The 17,102-nt window shown below is 51.6% G+C and overlaps 1 protein-coding gene across 3 annotated transcripts in view; it reads right to left on the bottom strand.

The window, feature by feature from the left end:
• TRAPPC10 (trafficking protein particle complex subunit 10) overlaps positions 1-17,102 on the bottom strand; it is a 90,407-nt gene that overhangs the window by 34,809 nt on the left and 38,496 nt on the right. For all 3 annotated transcript variants that reach the window (XR_014470217.1, XR_014470218.1, XM_083171440.1), the window contains exon 11: positions 122-213. Coding sequence is in view for 1 of the 3 variants with exons in the window: in XM_083171440.1 (XP_083027566.1) it covers positions 122-213 (92 nt within the window). In the remaining 2 variants the exon portion in view is untranslated. The remainder of the gene's footprint in view (positions 1-121; positions 214-17,102) is intronic.

Raw genomic sequence — 17,102 nt, 5'->3', positions numbered from 1 at the left:
AGGGAGCAGGAGGCGGGGCGCCAGCAGGGAGCAGAAGGCGGAGCGCTGACATTTCCCGGCGGGGTGCCTGCAGAGAGGGGGAGACGCCAGTAAGGAAAATATTATACAGCTAGCTAGTTACATATAGAAGTCGGCAAGGTCCTTCCCCACCAGCTTGGCGGACCGAGTTCTCCCAATGTTGTTGTACATTTCTATGGTGGCATGGGCCAGTTCCTGCAAAGAGAAAACAGGATTTTGGTACTCACTGGTAAATACATTTCTCCAAATCCACAGGGGACACTGGAACGTAGACTTTACAGTGGGTACAGAAGTGTAGTAACTGGGAGCTGGCATTTTAAATAATTTGAGTAGTGTGTCAGCTCCTCCCGTCTATACCCCCCTACACCCTCCCTCTCCTCCTCCAACTCAGTCTTAGCAAACCATGAGAGGAGAGCTGGAAATTCGAGAGAGAAGGAGCCAAGAGACATATAACTCCAACACAAACAGAAAGGTGTAAACAGAACAATGACATAGAAACTGAACAAAAGCAGAACCACAGAACAAAAATCATCACTCAGGCAGAAAGAAGTGTGCCGGACAGGGCTGTCCAGTATCCCCTGTGGATTCGGAGAAATGGATTTAACGATGAATACCAACATCCTGTTGTATTCTCCTTCATCCGGCAGAGGATACTGGAATGTAGACTTTATAGTGGGGACGTCACAGAGCTCCCACACCGGAGAGTGCTGAGAACCCTGCAATACCACACCACCAAAGGTGTCAAACCTTTAGAAAGGGATGAAGGTATGTGGTCTTGACCATGTAGCCGCTCACAGATCTGTTTGGGAGGAAATCAGCTTGGCGATTAGTGAATCTAATCCACTTTGCAAGTGTCTGTTTAGATGCAGGCCATCGAGGTCGAACGCAATCATACCAGACAAACAAGGTATCCGTTTTCTGCAAAGAATCAGTCCTACCCAGAAAAATCCTGAGCACTCAGACTACATCTAGAGACCTAGATGCACGAGAAGCATCAGAAAGAACTGGTATCACCAACGGTTGATTTAAGTGGAAACTCGAAACCACCTTAGGAAGGAAAGACATGCGCCCACGCAGTTCAGCCCTGTCCACATGGAAAATCAAATAAGGCATGCAACACAATAAAGCACCTAACTCCAACACACGCCTGGCAGAAGCTACCAGCAGCACAAAAACAGATGGCTGCTGAAAGGAAAGAACAAGATCCAAGTAGCCGTTGGGTGGAACAAACGGAGGATGCAACAGGACCTCCCCCGGGAAAAACCTCTGAACATCTGGCAGAAGAGCTATTTTCTTGTTAGTAAAAAAATTATATTTATGTCTTACCTGTTAAATATCTTTCTTCGAGGACGTCAGGGGCCACAGGGATAACATTGGGTCTAGGAGTGACGTCACGACCAATCCAGCACCAGAAAGGTTAAACTTCTGGGCTGCTCAGAGACAGCCCCTGGGCTCTCACCTCCTATACCCCGCCTCCCAGGCTAGTCAGTTTTTTTCCCAAGCCAGGCAGGAGACAAGATAGAAGGAAGAGAAACCCATACAGAAACACACTCAACAAATATATGTGTATGTGTGGTTGCTCAATAGAGAAACCATAACTGTAACATGTGTAAACACCCTCAACCGAGGAAATTTTAACTAAGTTGACTCAACGGAGTAACTCTTAATGTTAATATCATGAAGTAGGCGCGCCAGGGAGGGATCCCTGTGGCCCCTGACGTCCTCGAAGAAAGATATTTAACAGGTAAGACATAAATATCATTTTCTTCAGCGGTAGACGTCAGGGGCCCCAGGGATAACATTGGGATGTCCTAAAGCAGCCACCTATGGGTGGGGGCGCGCCTGGGCCGCAGCCAATACACTCCGGCCGAATGCCGAGTCTTGTGAGGTAAACGTATCAAACGCATAGAAGCGTAAGAATGTATGAGGAGACGACCACGTCGCCGCCTTGCAAAGTTGCTCTGCTGTCGCACCACCCCTAACAGCCCAAGACGCACCCACAGATCTCGTGGAATGAGCCCGGACGCCCGTTGGAACCGGAAGGGCGGCACCCAAGTAAGCTTGTTTGATGACAGACCTTAGCCACCGGGCAATGGTCTGCTTCGTAGCAGGCCAACCTCTTTTCTGAAATCCATAGAGGACAAAGAGATAGTTAGATTTCCTAAGTGCTTTAGTACGGCGCACATAGATATGTAACGCTCGCACTACATCTAGGAATCGCTGTTCAGGAGATGCCTCCGGCCCCCGAAAGGCTGGGACCACTATCTCCTGATTAACGTGAAATTTGGACACCACCTTGGGAAGGTGTGAAGGGACTGTTCGAAGGACCGCCCTGTCAGGGTGGAAAACCAGAAGAGGAGACTGACAGGACAGAGCCGATAAATCTGAAACCCTCCTAGCCGAAGCAATGGCCAGCAGAAAAACAGTTTTCCATGTAAGCCAAGATAGATCCACTGATCGCAATGGTTCAAAAGGGGGACCCTGTAGAGCCTTAAGAACCAGAGAAAGATCCCATGGAGCAACCGGTGGGACAAACGGAGGTTGAATTCGCAAAACCCCCTGCAAGAAAGTGCGGATGTCCTGCAACAACGCCAGCCTCCTTCGAAATAGAATAGACAAGGCCGATACCTGTACCTTTAGTGATGACAGTCTAAGGCCGGCCTCTAAACCCTTTTGCAGAAAGGACAGAATTCGAGACAACCGATAGGTTTTTGGGTTAAACTGGCGTGAGCTACACCAGGCGAAGTAAGCTCGCCAGATGCGATGATAAGCACCGGCCGAAGAAGGCCTACGAGCTCTGAGCATAGTCGAAATCACCCGTGAATTAAAGCCTTTAGCTTTTAACAAGGCGGTCTCAACAGCCACCCTGTTAAAGATAACCGCTGCAGATCGGGATGGAGGCACGGCCCTTGCGATAGCAGATCCGGCCACAGAGGTAGCCGGATTGGAGGGGCCACTGACAGGGCCTGCAGATCTGAGAACCAGATCCTCCGAGGCCAATGAGGGGCCACCAAGATCATCGTGCCCCCTTCTGCCTTCAATTTGCGAAGAACTCGGAGAAGGAGTGAAAATGGGGGAAAGGCATACATGAGAGCGAACGGCCACTGGGCTGACAGAGCGTCTACCATGTAAGCGTTCGGATCTCGAGACCTGGAACCGTACAGGGTGACCTGGTGATTGTGGCGAGATGCCATCAGATCCACCTCCGGTCTGCCCCACTGGTCTACCAACATCTGAAATGCTTTCGGATGTAGGGTCCATTCTCCGGCATCCAGAGTCTGCCGACTCAAGAAGTCCGCCTCCCAATTGAGAAGTCCCGGGATGAAGATTGCCGATAATGCCGGGATCTTGTTCTCCGCCCACTGGAAGATACAAGAGGCCTCCGCCATAGCTGCTCGACTCCGAGTGCCACCCTGGTGGTTGATATAAGCCACCGTCGTCGCATTGTCCGACTGTACCTGCACCGGGTGACCTTGAAGCCAAGGCTCTGCCTGGCGGAGAGCTAGTAAGACAGCTCTTAGTTCGAGAGTGTTGATGGATAGCAAGGATTCCTGTGGAGTCCAAAGCCCCTGAAAGGATTTCTGACATGTGACTGCTCCCCAACCACGAAGACTGGCATCCGTGGTGAGGAGAGTCCACTTTTGGATCCAAAAAGGCCTCCCTTCCATGAGGTTCTGATCTAGAAGCCACCATGACAGGGAACTCCGAGCTGCCGGTGATAAGACAATCAGGTGTGACCTTATGTTGGAGTATGACCCCGACCATTTCCTCAGAATTTCCCGTTGTAATGGTCGAGAGTGGAACTGAGCGTACTCCGCCATGTCGAAGGTCGAGACCATGGAGCCCAGCACCCTCATGCAGGCATGTATTGAGACACACCTGAGTGAGAGAAGATGTTGAACTCTGGATTGCAGGGCCTTGCGGCGTATCTCCGGCAAGTAAATCCGCTGATTTACTGTGTCCAACAGGGCCCCTAGGTGAATCATAGATTGAGTAGGGACTATGGATGACTTTGGCCAATTGATTATCCAGCCGTGGCGTTCCAGGACTGCCACGACCTTGGTCAAGTGTGCCTGGAGAACCTGGGGCGACTGAGCCAGGATCAACAGATCGTCCAGGTATGGGAGAATCCGAACACCCTGGTGGCGAAGAGCACTGCACATCACTGCCATGACCTTCGTAAATACGCGGGGAGCTGTGGCCAGGCCGAAAGGTAGTGCCTGAAATTGAAAGTGACGGTCCTGCAGCGCAAACCTGAGGAACCGCCAGTGTTCTTGTTTGATGGGTACATGTAGATACGCATCTTGTATGTCGAGGGATGCCATGTAGTCCCCTGGTTGCAATGCCAGCACAATGGACCGCAAGGTCTCCATTTTGAACTTCGGGACCCGAAGGAATTTGTTTAGTCTTTTTAGATTTAAAATGGGACGGAAGGTCCCATTGGGCTTCCGTACCAAGAAAAGACTGGCGTAGAAACCTGTGCCTTGTTGCGACACTGGAACGGGAGCAATGACACCTGCTGAAAGTAGTTTTTGTATGGCCTGTTCCAGGGCTACGCGCTTTTCCAAGTCTTTGGGAGAACTTGTTGAAAAGAACGAGCTTGGTGGTCGACGGCGAAAGGTTATAGAATAGCCTTTGAAGACTAAGTCTCGAACCAAAGCGTCTGTCGTGGACTCCAGCCACATGTGCGAAAACCGAAGCAGGCGACCCCCCACCCTGGGATCCCCCAGGTGGAGCGCCGGCCCATCATGCCGAGGGCTTAACCTCGGGTTTATGTTCAGCACGTCTAGTGGGCCAGGGACGTTTTCCTCTGGCCCTAGAGGGCTTTGCGGGTTGGGCCTGAGTCTTTGTGAACGACTGTCCCCTACCCCTGCCCTGGAAACGAAAGGACTGGAACGCCGGTCGAGGACGTGGAGCAGGAGTGGATGGCAGGAAAGCCGCCTTTAAGGCAGCCACCGTGGCCACGATTTTGTCCAGCTCTGATCCAAACAATAGAGAACCCGCAAAGGGTAATGCCTCTAGAGTTTGTTTGGACTCAGTATCCGCTTTCCAAGAGCGAAGCCACAGGGATCGTCGTGCCGCCACTGCCGAGGCAGATGCTCTTGAAGTAAGAGTGGCTGCATCTAATGCAGCCTCTCCCAAATATAGTGCAGCCTGATGCATGATGTCAAGAATAGGAAACATGTCATCTACACTATCTCCCTCAGTAATAATATTAGTGAGGAGAGAAATCCATTTTACCATGGCCTTTGCCACCCAGGCAGATGCCAGGGTAGGTCGTGCAACCGCCCCAGTTGTTGTAAAAATCAGCTTAAGAAAGTTCTCTAACTTTCTGTCAGCGGCATCTTTAAGAGAGGCGGTTGGAATGGGCAAAGTATTGGAACGCACAATCTTAGCGATATGTGCATCCACCTTGGGAGGAGTCTCCCAGCGAACTCTATCCTCTGGAGGGAGCGGGGTACAGGGAATTAAACCGCTTAGGGAGCGGAAACTTCCTATTTGGTAACACCCAGGCCTCCCCAAGGACATCCTCTAGCTCCGAAGAGTTAGGGAACACTGTCCGCGTCTGCTTGTGACGCTTAAAAGATGGGCCCACAGACTGTACGGGTTCAGAGACCTCCTGTAAATGTAACACGTCTCTAACCGCAATTACCAGGGCTTCTACATCGACTTTTGCTGTTATGTCGCCCCTAGAGGTGTCGTCAGCATCTGCGTCGACTGTGTCGTCAACCAGCTGATCCTCCTCCTCATCAGTATCTACATCCGTATCCTGATGGGTGAGGGTAGAAGGAATCTCCCCACCCCGGGGCTTACGGGATTTACCCTTTAAAGAGGCACGGATGCCCTGAACTGAGTCTGCCAAAGCACGCGCCCATGCTGGCTCCTCGGGGGGAGCACATGGCCGAGACACGGACGGTCCCGGTTGCAGGGATGGTGCAGCAGAGAGCTTGTCTATTAACTGCGACATGACCTGGGTAAGCTGGGCCCAAGCAGGTTCCCACGGGGGAGCTGCCACAGGGGGCTGCGCATGTGTTTTTATACATTGTAGGCATAACCCCTCTACAAGCTGGGGTACGCCCGCTCTGCAACGCGTGCAGGACACCAATATAGGGGCCCATGTGTCGTCACCGCTTTCCTCTGACATTGTACAAGAGGCAGCTGACTGTAACAATTAACACAATATACTTTCTGACAGGCAGTGATAGTGTTAAGACAATATGAGACACAGCACACAAACAGAGCATACAATGCAAAATAAAAAAACCTGGCACTGAGCTCCGCAAAGCACTAAGGCCGGCAGGAGCATAAATTACTGTAACCTGGTATCCTTGAAGGAGAGGTACAGGGGGGATTTGCCCAGATGGCCCGGCCGTGAAGAGATGGAACTCCAGACTGGCAGAAAGCTCTCTGTGTCCTTCCAACACGTGCAGCAGGCAGGCAGGAAGAGATCAGGGCTGGAAACCCCGTGGGTACATCCTAGCTCCTGTCTCCGGGGGAGGGGCTGTGTGAGGAGAGGCTCCCTCCCCCTGCTAGCAAATGGCCACTGGGAATATATGAATCTTGTTGCGCCGTTAAAATGGCGGGGATCCGGTGCTTGCCGGGCGGCCCCGCGTACCGACGCCACTGCCCACACTCAACATCTCCCTGGTGGTCCAGCGGGACAGAGCGCTCAACACTTTTCAAAAGGCGGCGGTTCTGCCGCTTGCTAGTGCAGCACGGCGATCCCCCTTCGCCGGGCTGCTCAGCCGCCATTAAACATGCGCGCGCGCGCTCCCAGCGGGGAGCGCGTTACCTGTAAGCGGCTCACCACTGTCGTCCCGGTCCCCGTTGCGGCTGTGCTCTCCAGTGCTCTAGAGCCAGCCGAACACCTCCGCTTGTGGAAACCACGTGGGTGGTGTTGGGCTGCCGGGTCCCGGGTGATGGAGCGCAGTGCAGGGGTCTAACAGACCCCCGGCGCTGCTGCTCTGTCACTGACTCCGGTCAGTGTAAAAATAAGAATTAAAAAAAAAAAAAATAATTAAAAGTTTTATGCTGCTATTATAGCAGCACCTTTCTAATGCGTGTTGGCTCCTGCCAGCACGATAAAAACTGACTAGCCTGGGAGGCGGGGTATAGGAGGTGAGAGCCCAGGGGCTGTCTCTGAGCAGCCCAGAAGTTTAACCTTTCTGGTGCTGGATTGGTCGTGACGTCACTCCTAGACCCAATGTTATCCCTGGGGCCCCTGACGTCTACCGCTGAAGAAATTCTCAATTTTGAAACCAGTATCTTCAAGAAAACAAGCTGCAGGCTGGTCACAAGGCTCGCCTGAAGGAACAGCAGAAGAGGAGATGCCTTGAACCTCAGAGGGGCCACCCTCCTATTTTCACACCAGGAGATGTAAGCATTCCAGATGCGGTGAAAGGGTTTGAGGTAACCTCTTTTTGGAGATTAAGCATGGTCGGAATGACATTTATGAGAATACCCTGCATCTCAAGAGGGCCCCAGCAACAACCATGCTGGTAAATGTAGAGGCTTTATATCCGGAAAGACATAAAGGGCCTTTCTTCAGAAGATCTTCCCACAGAGGAAGAGGCCATGCATGGTCTATTAGAAGCCTCTGTAGGTCCGAATATCAAGCCCAACAGGGTCAATCCATAGGCACCAACAGAACCTTGACACGTTTGCTCTTTATATGCCACAGAAGGCAGAGGAAACTGAGGGAACAGGGAGACAAAACAGAGCGTTGACCGCCACCGCACCTCCTGTCCATGAAAAATAATGAGATTTATGTTCTACCTGGTAAATCTCTTTCTTTGAGGATGTCAAGGGCCACTGGCTAAGGCTGGGTAGCTAAAGTGGGAGAGGAGCTTCCAGCACCCAAGAGGTTAAACTTCTTCCTGCCTCCCAGGCAGACCAGGCTCCTCCCCTCCTCTACCCTGCCTCTAGGCCAGGCAGCTCAGTTTAACAAGCCAGGGCAGGAGAGGAGAGAAGGAAAATAAACGCCCTACAGATAACACATTCTGAACACAGTCTAGTTCGCACAATAGAGGAACTGGGTAACTAGAACAGTAACAGAACTAAAGCAGGTGCAGCAGGGAGGTCTCAAAGAAAGAGACATCCTCAAAGAAAGAGATTCAACAAGTAAGACCTATTTTATTCTTCGGGACATGTCAGGGGAGAGGCGAACACCGGGATGTCCAAAGGCAGCCACCTAAGGGTTTGGGCTGTGTTACAGGTGGGGACGCACACCAAGTACACTCTGGCTAAAAGCAGAGTCCTGGGAGGCAAATGTACCACATGCGTAATAGCGCAAGAAGGTATTGGCGGATGACCAAGTCGTCGCCTTGCTAATTTGCTCAGCTGTTGCACCACCCCTAACAGCCCTAGAAGCACCCACAGACTTAGTGGAATGTGCCCTGACCCTCTCCGGAACAGGGAGGGTGGAATCCAAGTATGCCTGCTTGATGACAGAGCGAAGCCAGCGGGCAACCGTCTGCTTAGTTGCAGGCCATCCTCTCTTTTTAAACCCATAGAGCACAAAGAGAGTCTGATTTTCGAAAGGACCTAGTGCGTCTCACATAGATGCGTAATGCACAGACCACCAAGGAAGACAGCGCAGGAGAAGCATCCGGCCCCCGAAAGGCTGGGACCACAATCTCCTGGTCGACATGAAACCTGGACAACACCTTATTAGGGTGAGTAGGAACAGTGCTAAAGACCGCCCGATGAGAATGGAAGGTCAGAAACGGTGACCGACAAGACAGAGCTGACAGCTTCAGCCAGGAAAGTGTCTGACCTATCACCAACAGGAAAACTGTCTTCCCGGTGAGCCAACAAAGGTCCACTAACCGTAAGGCTGAAACGGCGGGGCCTGAAGAGCAGTGAGTACCAGAGAAAGGTCCCATGTGGCCACCAGAGGAACAAAGGGAGGCTGAATATGTAGGACACCCTGCATAAATGTGCGGATATCCAGAAGCAATGCCAACTTCCCACGGAACAAGATGGACAAAGCCGAAAACTGTACCTTCAAAGAAGATCAGCGCAATCCAGCCTCAAGGCCCCTTTGTAAGAAGGACAGAATCCTGGCCAAGCAGTAAGTCCTGGGATTGAAGTGGCGAACACGACACCAGGAAAAGTAAGCACCGAAGGTTGACGTGCCCTGAGCATGGTTGAGTTAAAGCCTTTGGCTCTTTTTTTTTTTTGCAATATATGTTTATTGGTTTTAGAAATGGTACAAAATTATAGCACCCAATGGCAATGTAATCAACAAGCCAGAAAGTACAGATCACATGTTATAAGGACAAGATAATAAAATATTATATCCTGACAAATCGACTAAGTCTGAATAATTTGAATTGTACACATATCGCGCCTCTGGAGCACACAACACATAAAAAAGCTGAAAAGATAAAAGACAGAAAGAAGGGGGGGGATAGTAGTTAGGGAAGGAAGATAGGGGGGGGGGGGGGGGGGGGGAGTGCGGCTGGGGTCCACAAAAGTTTTTTAGACTGCCAATTAGTTATTGGCTGAGAAGGCCTGTGAAGACTTAAACTCCATCCACGGGAACCATATTGCTGTAAACTCCTGGGTACGTTCAGGGGGCACTCATGTCCTCCATGGACATATACAAATCTATACGAGTAAACCATTCTTTAATCGTGGGAGGGGATGTGGAACGCCAGCGTACTGGTATGACAGCTTTTGCGGCACCATTCAAAAATTTCAGTAGGGATTTTTTATAGGAACTCACCGATACGGGGTACAAATTAAATAACCAGAACGTGGGAGTTGTAGGGATTTCTCTGCCCACAATAGACTTAGTAAGTGACATAACTTGATCCCAAAAAGGGCGAAGCAGTCTACATTCCCACCAGATATGAAGAGGAGAGCCAGTCTCCTCATTACATCTCCAGCACATGTTAGATGTACCAGGGAACATTTTCGCTATTGTGAGGGGGCATCTATACCAGCGAGAGAGAACCTTAAACTGAGTTTCAATTACAGAGTAGCTGAAGGAGCGAACAAATGTGGCTTGGAACATTTTTGTCCAAGTCTCTACGTCTAAATCAATAGAAAGGTCCCTGCTCCAGGCCTGGGCATAAGCAGGCAGTGTATTGTACTTGTGTTCTATCAAGAGTCCATAGCCCCTTGACAAGAAAAGCGTAGGGCGTAATGGTGCGAGACACATATTCTCAAAGGGCGTCAAAGCTCTGCTGGCAGCCACACGCACCTCCTCCCCTGCGCATAATGTTTGAGTTGGAGGGATCTCCAGAGCTCCGATGAAGGTAATCCCCACTTGTCCTGTAGGGCAGAGAAGGGCATCACCTTAGTCCCATCCATCAGCTGGCCCACCCGCTGTTCCCCTTGTCGTTTCCAAGTATCAAATATTGAGTTGGCAACTCCAGGGGGAAAACCAGGGTTATCAAACAATGGGGTGAGGGGATAGAGTTGTGATGATACACAGGAAAGTTTCCGGAGTCTGTTCCAACAAGCTACAGTGGGACCTATTGTGGGGTGCGGAATGACCCGAACTTTAAACTGCCAGGGGTAAAATTCTATAGACGTGGGAAAAAATTCACTTTCTAGGAGGACCCATTGTTTAGTATCAACTGACCGCGTCCACTCCAACACCCTGCCTAATATAATAGCATCATAGTACACTAAAAAATCTGGTAACTGAAGTCCTCCCATATGCTTTCGTCTGAAAAGTATCGCGTGTTGGAATCGTGGTCTTTTGCTACCCCAAATAAATGCTCTAACCTCGTTATGTAGATCACGAAACCAAGCCTTTGGGATGTGAATAGATAATGTTTGCAGAAGGTACAGGACTCTAGGGAGGACATTCATTTTAACCACTCGAATTCTGCCCAGCCAGGAGAGGCGTTTATTCAGCCAACTTCTAAGTTCAGTGCGAAGTGTAAGTAGTAAACGTTTAAAATTATCATAGAGACGGGACAGGTCAAAGGACAACGTGACGCCAAGGTATCTAATACTAGTAGGGTGCCAGGTAAAGGAGAAGGACTGTTTGAGAATTTCCAAACTATGAGGTGGGGATGATACGTTTAGTGCCACAGATTTGGTCAGGTTTATTTAAAGCCTTTGGCTCTTAACAGGGAGGTCTCAAAAGCCACCCAGTCAAAGCCAGACGCAACAAATCTGGGTGTAAACATGGTCCCTGAGAGAGTAGGTCAGAACGTAGAGGTAGACGGATCGGAGGGGTCCCTGACAGGGCCTGCGGGTCCAAGAACCAGATCCGTCTTGGCTAACTGGGAGCCACCAGGATCAACGTACCGCCCTCCACCTTCAACTTGTGGATCACTCTGAGGAGGAGCGAAATCGGAGGGAAGGCGTACATCAGAGCAAATGGCCAAGGGCCTGACGGTATCCACCATGAGAGCCCCTGGGTTGCGAAACCTGGACCCATATAGGGTGACCTTGTGGTTGTGACCCGATGCCATTAAGTCCACCTCGAGTCTGCTTCAGCGCTGTACCAGCATCTGAAACACCTACAGATGAAGGACCCATTCGCCAGGATCCAAAGTCGGACAGCTCAGGAAGTCTGCTTCCCAATTGAGGACTCCCGGGATAAAGATCGCTGAGAGAGCAGGGATCTTCTCCGCATATTGAAAAATGCGGGATGTCACCGCCATGGCAGCCCAACTACGAGTGCAGCCCTGGTGGTTTTTATACGCCATCATCGTTGCCGACTGGAACTGTACGGGGTGACCCCCGAGCCAGGGCTCTGCCAAGAAGACTGCCTTCAGTTCGAGGACATTGATTGATATTTGGGATCCTGGAAGGATCGTTGGCAAGTTACTGCCCCCCACCCGTGGACGCTGGCATCCGTGGTGAGGAGAGTCCACTGGTGGATCCAAAATGGTCTCCCCGCTGTGAGGTTCTTGTCTAGAAGCCACCAGGAGAGTGAGAGACGTACGGCCGGCGACAAGGCTATCAGCTGTGACCGGATGTTGGTGTAGGATCCCGACCACTTGGTGAGGATCTCCCATTGTAGTGGACTGGATTGGAATTGTGGATCACAGACTGTGCGGGAATCATGGATGATTTGGGCCAATTGAAGATCCAACCATGACGTTCTAGGACCATCAGCACTGTGTTTAGATGGTTATTAAGAATCTCCGAAGATTGTGACAGAATCAACAGGTCGTCCAGATGCCCTGGTTGCGAAGTCTGCTGCCCATCACCGCCATGACTTTCGTAAACACCCTAGGCGCAGTAGACAGTCCAAAAAGCAGAGCCTGAAACTAAAAGGGACAGTCCTGCAGTGCAAAACGCAGAAACCATTGATGTTCCTGATAGGGATATGCAGATATGCATCCTGGATGTCCAGGGATGCCATGTGGTCTCCTGGTTGTAAAGCCAAGGCTATGGATCACAATGTTTCCATTTGGAACTCGAACAAATATGGCCTGAAAACTAAAGGACTGGAATGCAGTGTTGTGACCTGGAGTAGGAATGGATGGCAGAAAAGCTGCTTTGGAAGCAGCCACCGTGGCCACGATTTTGTCCAATTCCAATCCAAACAAGGAGTTAAACTTGGAATCTTCCTTCCAGGAGTGGAGCCACAGAGACCGCCGCATCGCTACAGCGGAGGTGGACGCTCAGGAGGCAAGGGTGGCTGCATCTAATGCTGCCACCCCTAAATAGAGTGAAGCTTGAGGGCTGTAGTCCATGCCATCATAGCCTTAGCCACCCAGGCAGAAGCCAGGGTAGGCCGCGCCACCGCCCCGGAGGTTGCATAGATAAGACTAAGAAAGATCTCCAACTTCTGGTCAGCGGAATCCTTAAGGGACGCGGTTGGAATAGGCAGAGTAGAGTAGGGGCTGTCTCTCAGGGGACCCTATCCTCCAGAGGGAATGGGTAAAAGGAAGTAAACCACTTAGGAAGTGGAAACTTCTTATTCGGCAGCTTCCAGGCCTCATCGAGGACCTCCTCTAGATCAGAAGATTTAGAGAAAACTGCCAGTGTCTGTTTGGGATGCTTGAAGGACAGGCCTGAAGACCGAGGGGGTTCAGAAGTGTCTTGTAAGTTTAGGATGTCTGTGACAGCTGCAGCAGCTGTAACCAGGGCCCCGACATCGATGTGTGCCATGGTGCCGCCCTTTGTAAGTTAGCATCATCACCATCCCTGTCATCAACAAGTTGTCCCTCCTCCTCATCAGTGTCCTAATGAAGGAGGGGTCTGAGGGAAGGGGCCCCCGTGACCGGAGCCTTACGGCCTCCAGGTTTACCCTTTAAAGATGTGTGGATACCCTGACGCGGATGGTCCCGGCCGCAGGGGCGGTTCAGATGAGAGCTTGTCTACTAACTGCGACATAACCTGGGTAAGGGACTGGGCCCAGGCAGGATCCCGAGAGGAAGCTGCCACAGGGGGCTGCACAGTCGCAGTGATAAATTGTTGGCCATCCCCTTGCAAAGTGTGAAGGACACCAATATAGGGGGCCCCTGTGTAACTAAGCTGATACAGGTAACACAATATACTTCTGACAGGCAGTGATCGGGTAAAACAGTATGAGACACAGCACACATACACAGGCATACAATGTAAATAAAAAACTGGAACGGAGCTCTGCAAAGCACTATGGCTGACAGGAGCATAAATTACTGTAACCTGAGATCTTTGTAGGTACAGGAGGGACTTGCCCAAGCAGTGAAGAGGTGGAACCCCGGATTGGCTGAGAGCTCCCAGTGTCTCTCTTGCACGTGCAGCAGGCAGGAGGGATCAGGGGAGGAGACTCACGTGGGCATGTCCTTCTCCTGTCCCCTGTGAGTGGTGTGCAGCTGCCGATCCCAGGTGATGGGGCAGCAGCGCAGGGGTCTAACAGACCCCCAGCGCTGCTGCCCTGTCACAAGTCAGTGTAAAAATAACAAAAAATAAAATCTATTAAAATAAGAAGTAAGGCTGCCCCTCTCTATAAGTGTGTGTTGGCTCCTGACAGCACATCTAACACTGAAAGTAGCTGGGCCTGTAGGCGGTGTAGAGGAGCCTGGCTGGCTGCAGCCAAGAAGTTTAACCTTTCTGGTGCTGGAAAGGTTCGTTCATCCACGTTCTACCCACTGTAATCCCTGTGGCCTCTGACGTCTCCCGAAGAATGAAAAACGATTGCTTCTGGGTGTCCATAATCATGCCTAGGAACAGAAGCCTCTGTGTCACTTGTAAATGTGACTTGGGAAGGTTCAGAATCCACCCATGTCGTACACGTGACTTCTAGGTTCCATAGCAGCTGATCCTGTGAAGGTCGCCGAGGTAGGGAATCACCGTGATGACCTGTCACCTGAGAATTATCATCATGACCGCCATGACCTTTGTAAAGACCCTGGCGGGTGCCCGGAACTGGAAAATGAGATTTATGTCTTACCTGGTAAATCTCTTTCTTCGAGGACATCAGGGGCCACAGCGTTACAGTGGGTAATAGGAGTGGGAGAGCGCTCCAGCACCCTAGAGGTTAACTTTAACTGCCTCCCAGGCAGCCAGGCTCCTCCCCTCCTATACTCCGCCTCCAGGCCAAGGACCTCAGTATTTTTAACAAGCCATGGCAGGAGACAAGAGAGAAGGAAGAGAAGCACCACACAGAGACACATTCTGAACATGTTAGTACCCTCAACAGAGGAGTAATATAACCAGTGAAACGTAACTTTAACGTAACTGAAGCAGGTGCGGCAGGGAGGGATCCCTGTGACCCCGATGTCCTCGAAGAAAGAGATTTACCAGGTAAGACATAAATCTCATTTTCTCCTTCGGGAGACATCAGGGGCCACAGCTTTAAAGTGGGACGTCCTAAAGCAGCCACCTATGGGTGGGGACGCGCCTGTGCCGCAGCCAACACACTCTGCCCAAAGGCCGAGTCCTGGGAGGCAAACGTATCAAAAGCGTAAAAACACAAGAAAGTAGCAGCTGATGACCATATCGCAGCTCTGCAAATTTGCTCAGCTGTTGCACCGCCCCGAACAGCCCAAGACGCCCCCCCACAGACCTGGTGGAATGTGCCCGGATACCAGCCGGAACCGGAAGGGAGGCGCCCAGGTATGCCTGCCTGATGACAGAACGAAGCCAGCGGGCAATAGTCTGTTTAGTGGCCGGCCATCCCCTCTTTTGAAAGCCATACAGCACGAAGAGAGTGTCCGACCTGCGAAAGGACCGAGAGCGGCGCACATAGATGCGCAACGCCCGGACAACATCCAAGGAGGATTGATCCGGAGACGCATCTGACCCCTGAAAGGCCGAAACCACGATTTCCTGGTTAACGTGGAAACTGGACACCACCTTTGGTAAGTGAGAAGGGACGGTACGAAGAACCGCCCGGTCATTATGTAAAACCAGGAAAGGGGACTTACAAGACAGGGCAGACAGATCGGACACCCTCCGAGCTGATGCTATTGCCAATAAGAAAACCGTTTTCCAGGTGAGCCAACACTGGTCCACTGACCGCAAAGGCTCGAATGGAGGTTTCCGAAGCGCAGATAGCACAAGTGAAAGGTACCAAGGAGCAACCGGGGGAACAAAGGGAGGCTGGATGTGCAAAACCCCCTGCAGGAATGTGCGGACATCCCGCAAAAGTGCTAATCTTCGGCGAAACAAGATGGACAAAGCCGAGACTTGAACCTTCAAGGTAGATAAGCGCAATCCAGCCTCCAGGCCCTTCTGTAAGAAAGATAGAATCCGAGCCAGGCGGTAAGATTTAGGATTGAAGTGGCGAGTCCTACACCAAATAAAGTAGGCCCTCCAAACATGATGATAAGCCCTCGCCGAGGAAGCCTTCCTCGCTCTAAGCATGGTGGAGATTAGTCGCGCATTAAACCCCCTAGATCTCAAGAGGGAGGTTTCAATAGCCACCCCGTCAAAGCCAGGCGCCTCAGATCTGGATGCAGACACGGACCCTGTGAGAGAAGGTCCGGGCGCAATGGCAGACGAATCGGGGGGGCCACGGAGCGTACAGGGCATCCACCAAGATGGCGGCCGGGTCGCAAGCCCTGGATCCGTAAAGGGGAACCTTGTGGTTGTGTTGAGAGGCCATCAAGTCCACTTCGGGTGAGCCCCACCGACGTACCAGCATCTGGAACACCTCCTGATGGAGGAGCAATTCGCCGGCATTCAGTGTTTGACGGCTTAGGAAGTCCGCTTCCCAATTCTGGACTCCTGGGATAAAGACCGCTGATAGAGCAGGAATCTTCTTCTCTGTTTCCACCGCGGGTGCCACCCTGGTGGTTGATATAAGCCACCGTGGTCGCATTGTCCGACTGGACCTGCACCGGATGACCCCTCAGCCAGGGTTCTGCCAGGCATAGAGCTTGGAAGACCGCCCTCAGTTCGAGAACATTGATTTGAAGCTTGGCCTCCGATGTAGACTAAAGGCCTTGGAATGACCTCTGGCAACTGACCGCTCCCCAACTGCGGAGCCTGGCATCCGTGGTGAGAAGGGTCCATTGGTGGATCCAAAATGGCCGTCCCATCATGAGGTTCTGGTCTAGGAGCCACCGAGAGAGAGAGAGAGAGAGAGAGAGAGAGAGAGAGAGAGAGAGAGAGAGAGAGAGAGAGAGAGAGAGAGAGAGAGAGAGAGAGAGAGAGAGAGATTGATTACCGGCGATAAGGTTATCACCTGAGATCGGAGAGAGAGGTAGGATCCTGACCACTTGGAGAGGATCTCCTTCTGAAGTAAGCGGGAGTGGAACTGGGCATATTCCGCCATGTCGAAGGTCGACACCATGGAACCCAGTACCTTCATGCAAGCATGCATGGACACCCGTCGGGGATAGAGGAGCTGACGAATTCGGGACTGCAGAGTCAGCCGACGGTCCTCCGGCAGGTAGATCCTCTGATGGATGGTGTCCAACCTGGCCCCCAGGTGAACCATAGACTGTGCCGGAATCAGTGAGGACTTGTCCCAATTGATGATCCAGCCGTGTCGTTCCAGGAGCTGTATCACCACAGTCAGGTGGTCCCAGAGAAGGTCTGCAGAAGGTGCGAGAATCAACAGGTCGTCCAGATATGGGAGTATCCGGATACCCTGGCTGCGCAGACTGCTGCCCATCACTGCCATCACCTTTGTTAATACACGGGGGGCAGTGGATAGACCAAATGGTAGTGCC

The sequence above is a fragment of the Crinia signifera genome, chromosome 2, assembly GCF_055691185.1.
Source record: "Crinia signifera chromosome 2, ASM5569118v1, whole genome shotgun sequence".
In the NCBI taxonomy this organism is placed as follows: domain Eukaryota; kingdom Metazoa; phylum Chordata; class Amphibia; order Anura; family Myobatrachidae; genus Crinia; species Crinia signifera.
The sequence above is the reverse complement of the archived record's forward strand: the minus strand, read 5'-3'. Positions and strand labels throughout refer to the sequence as shown.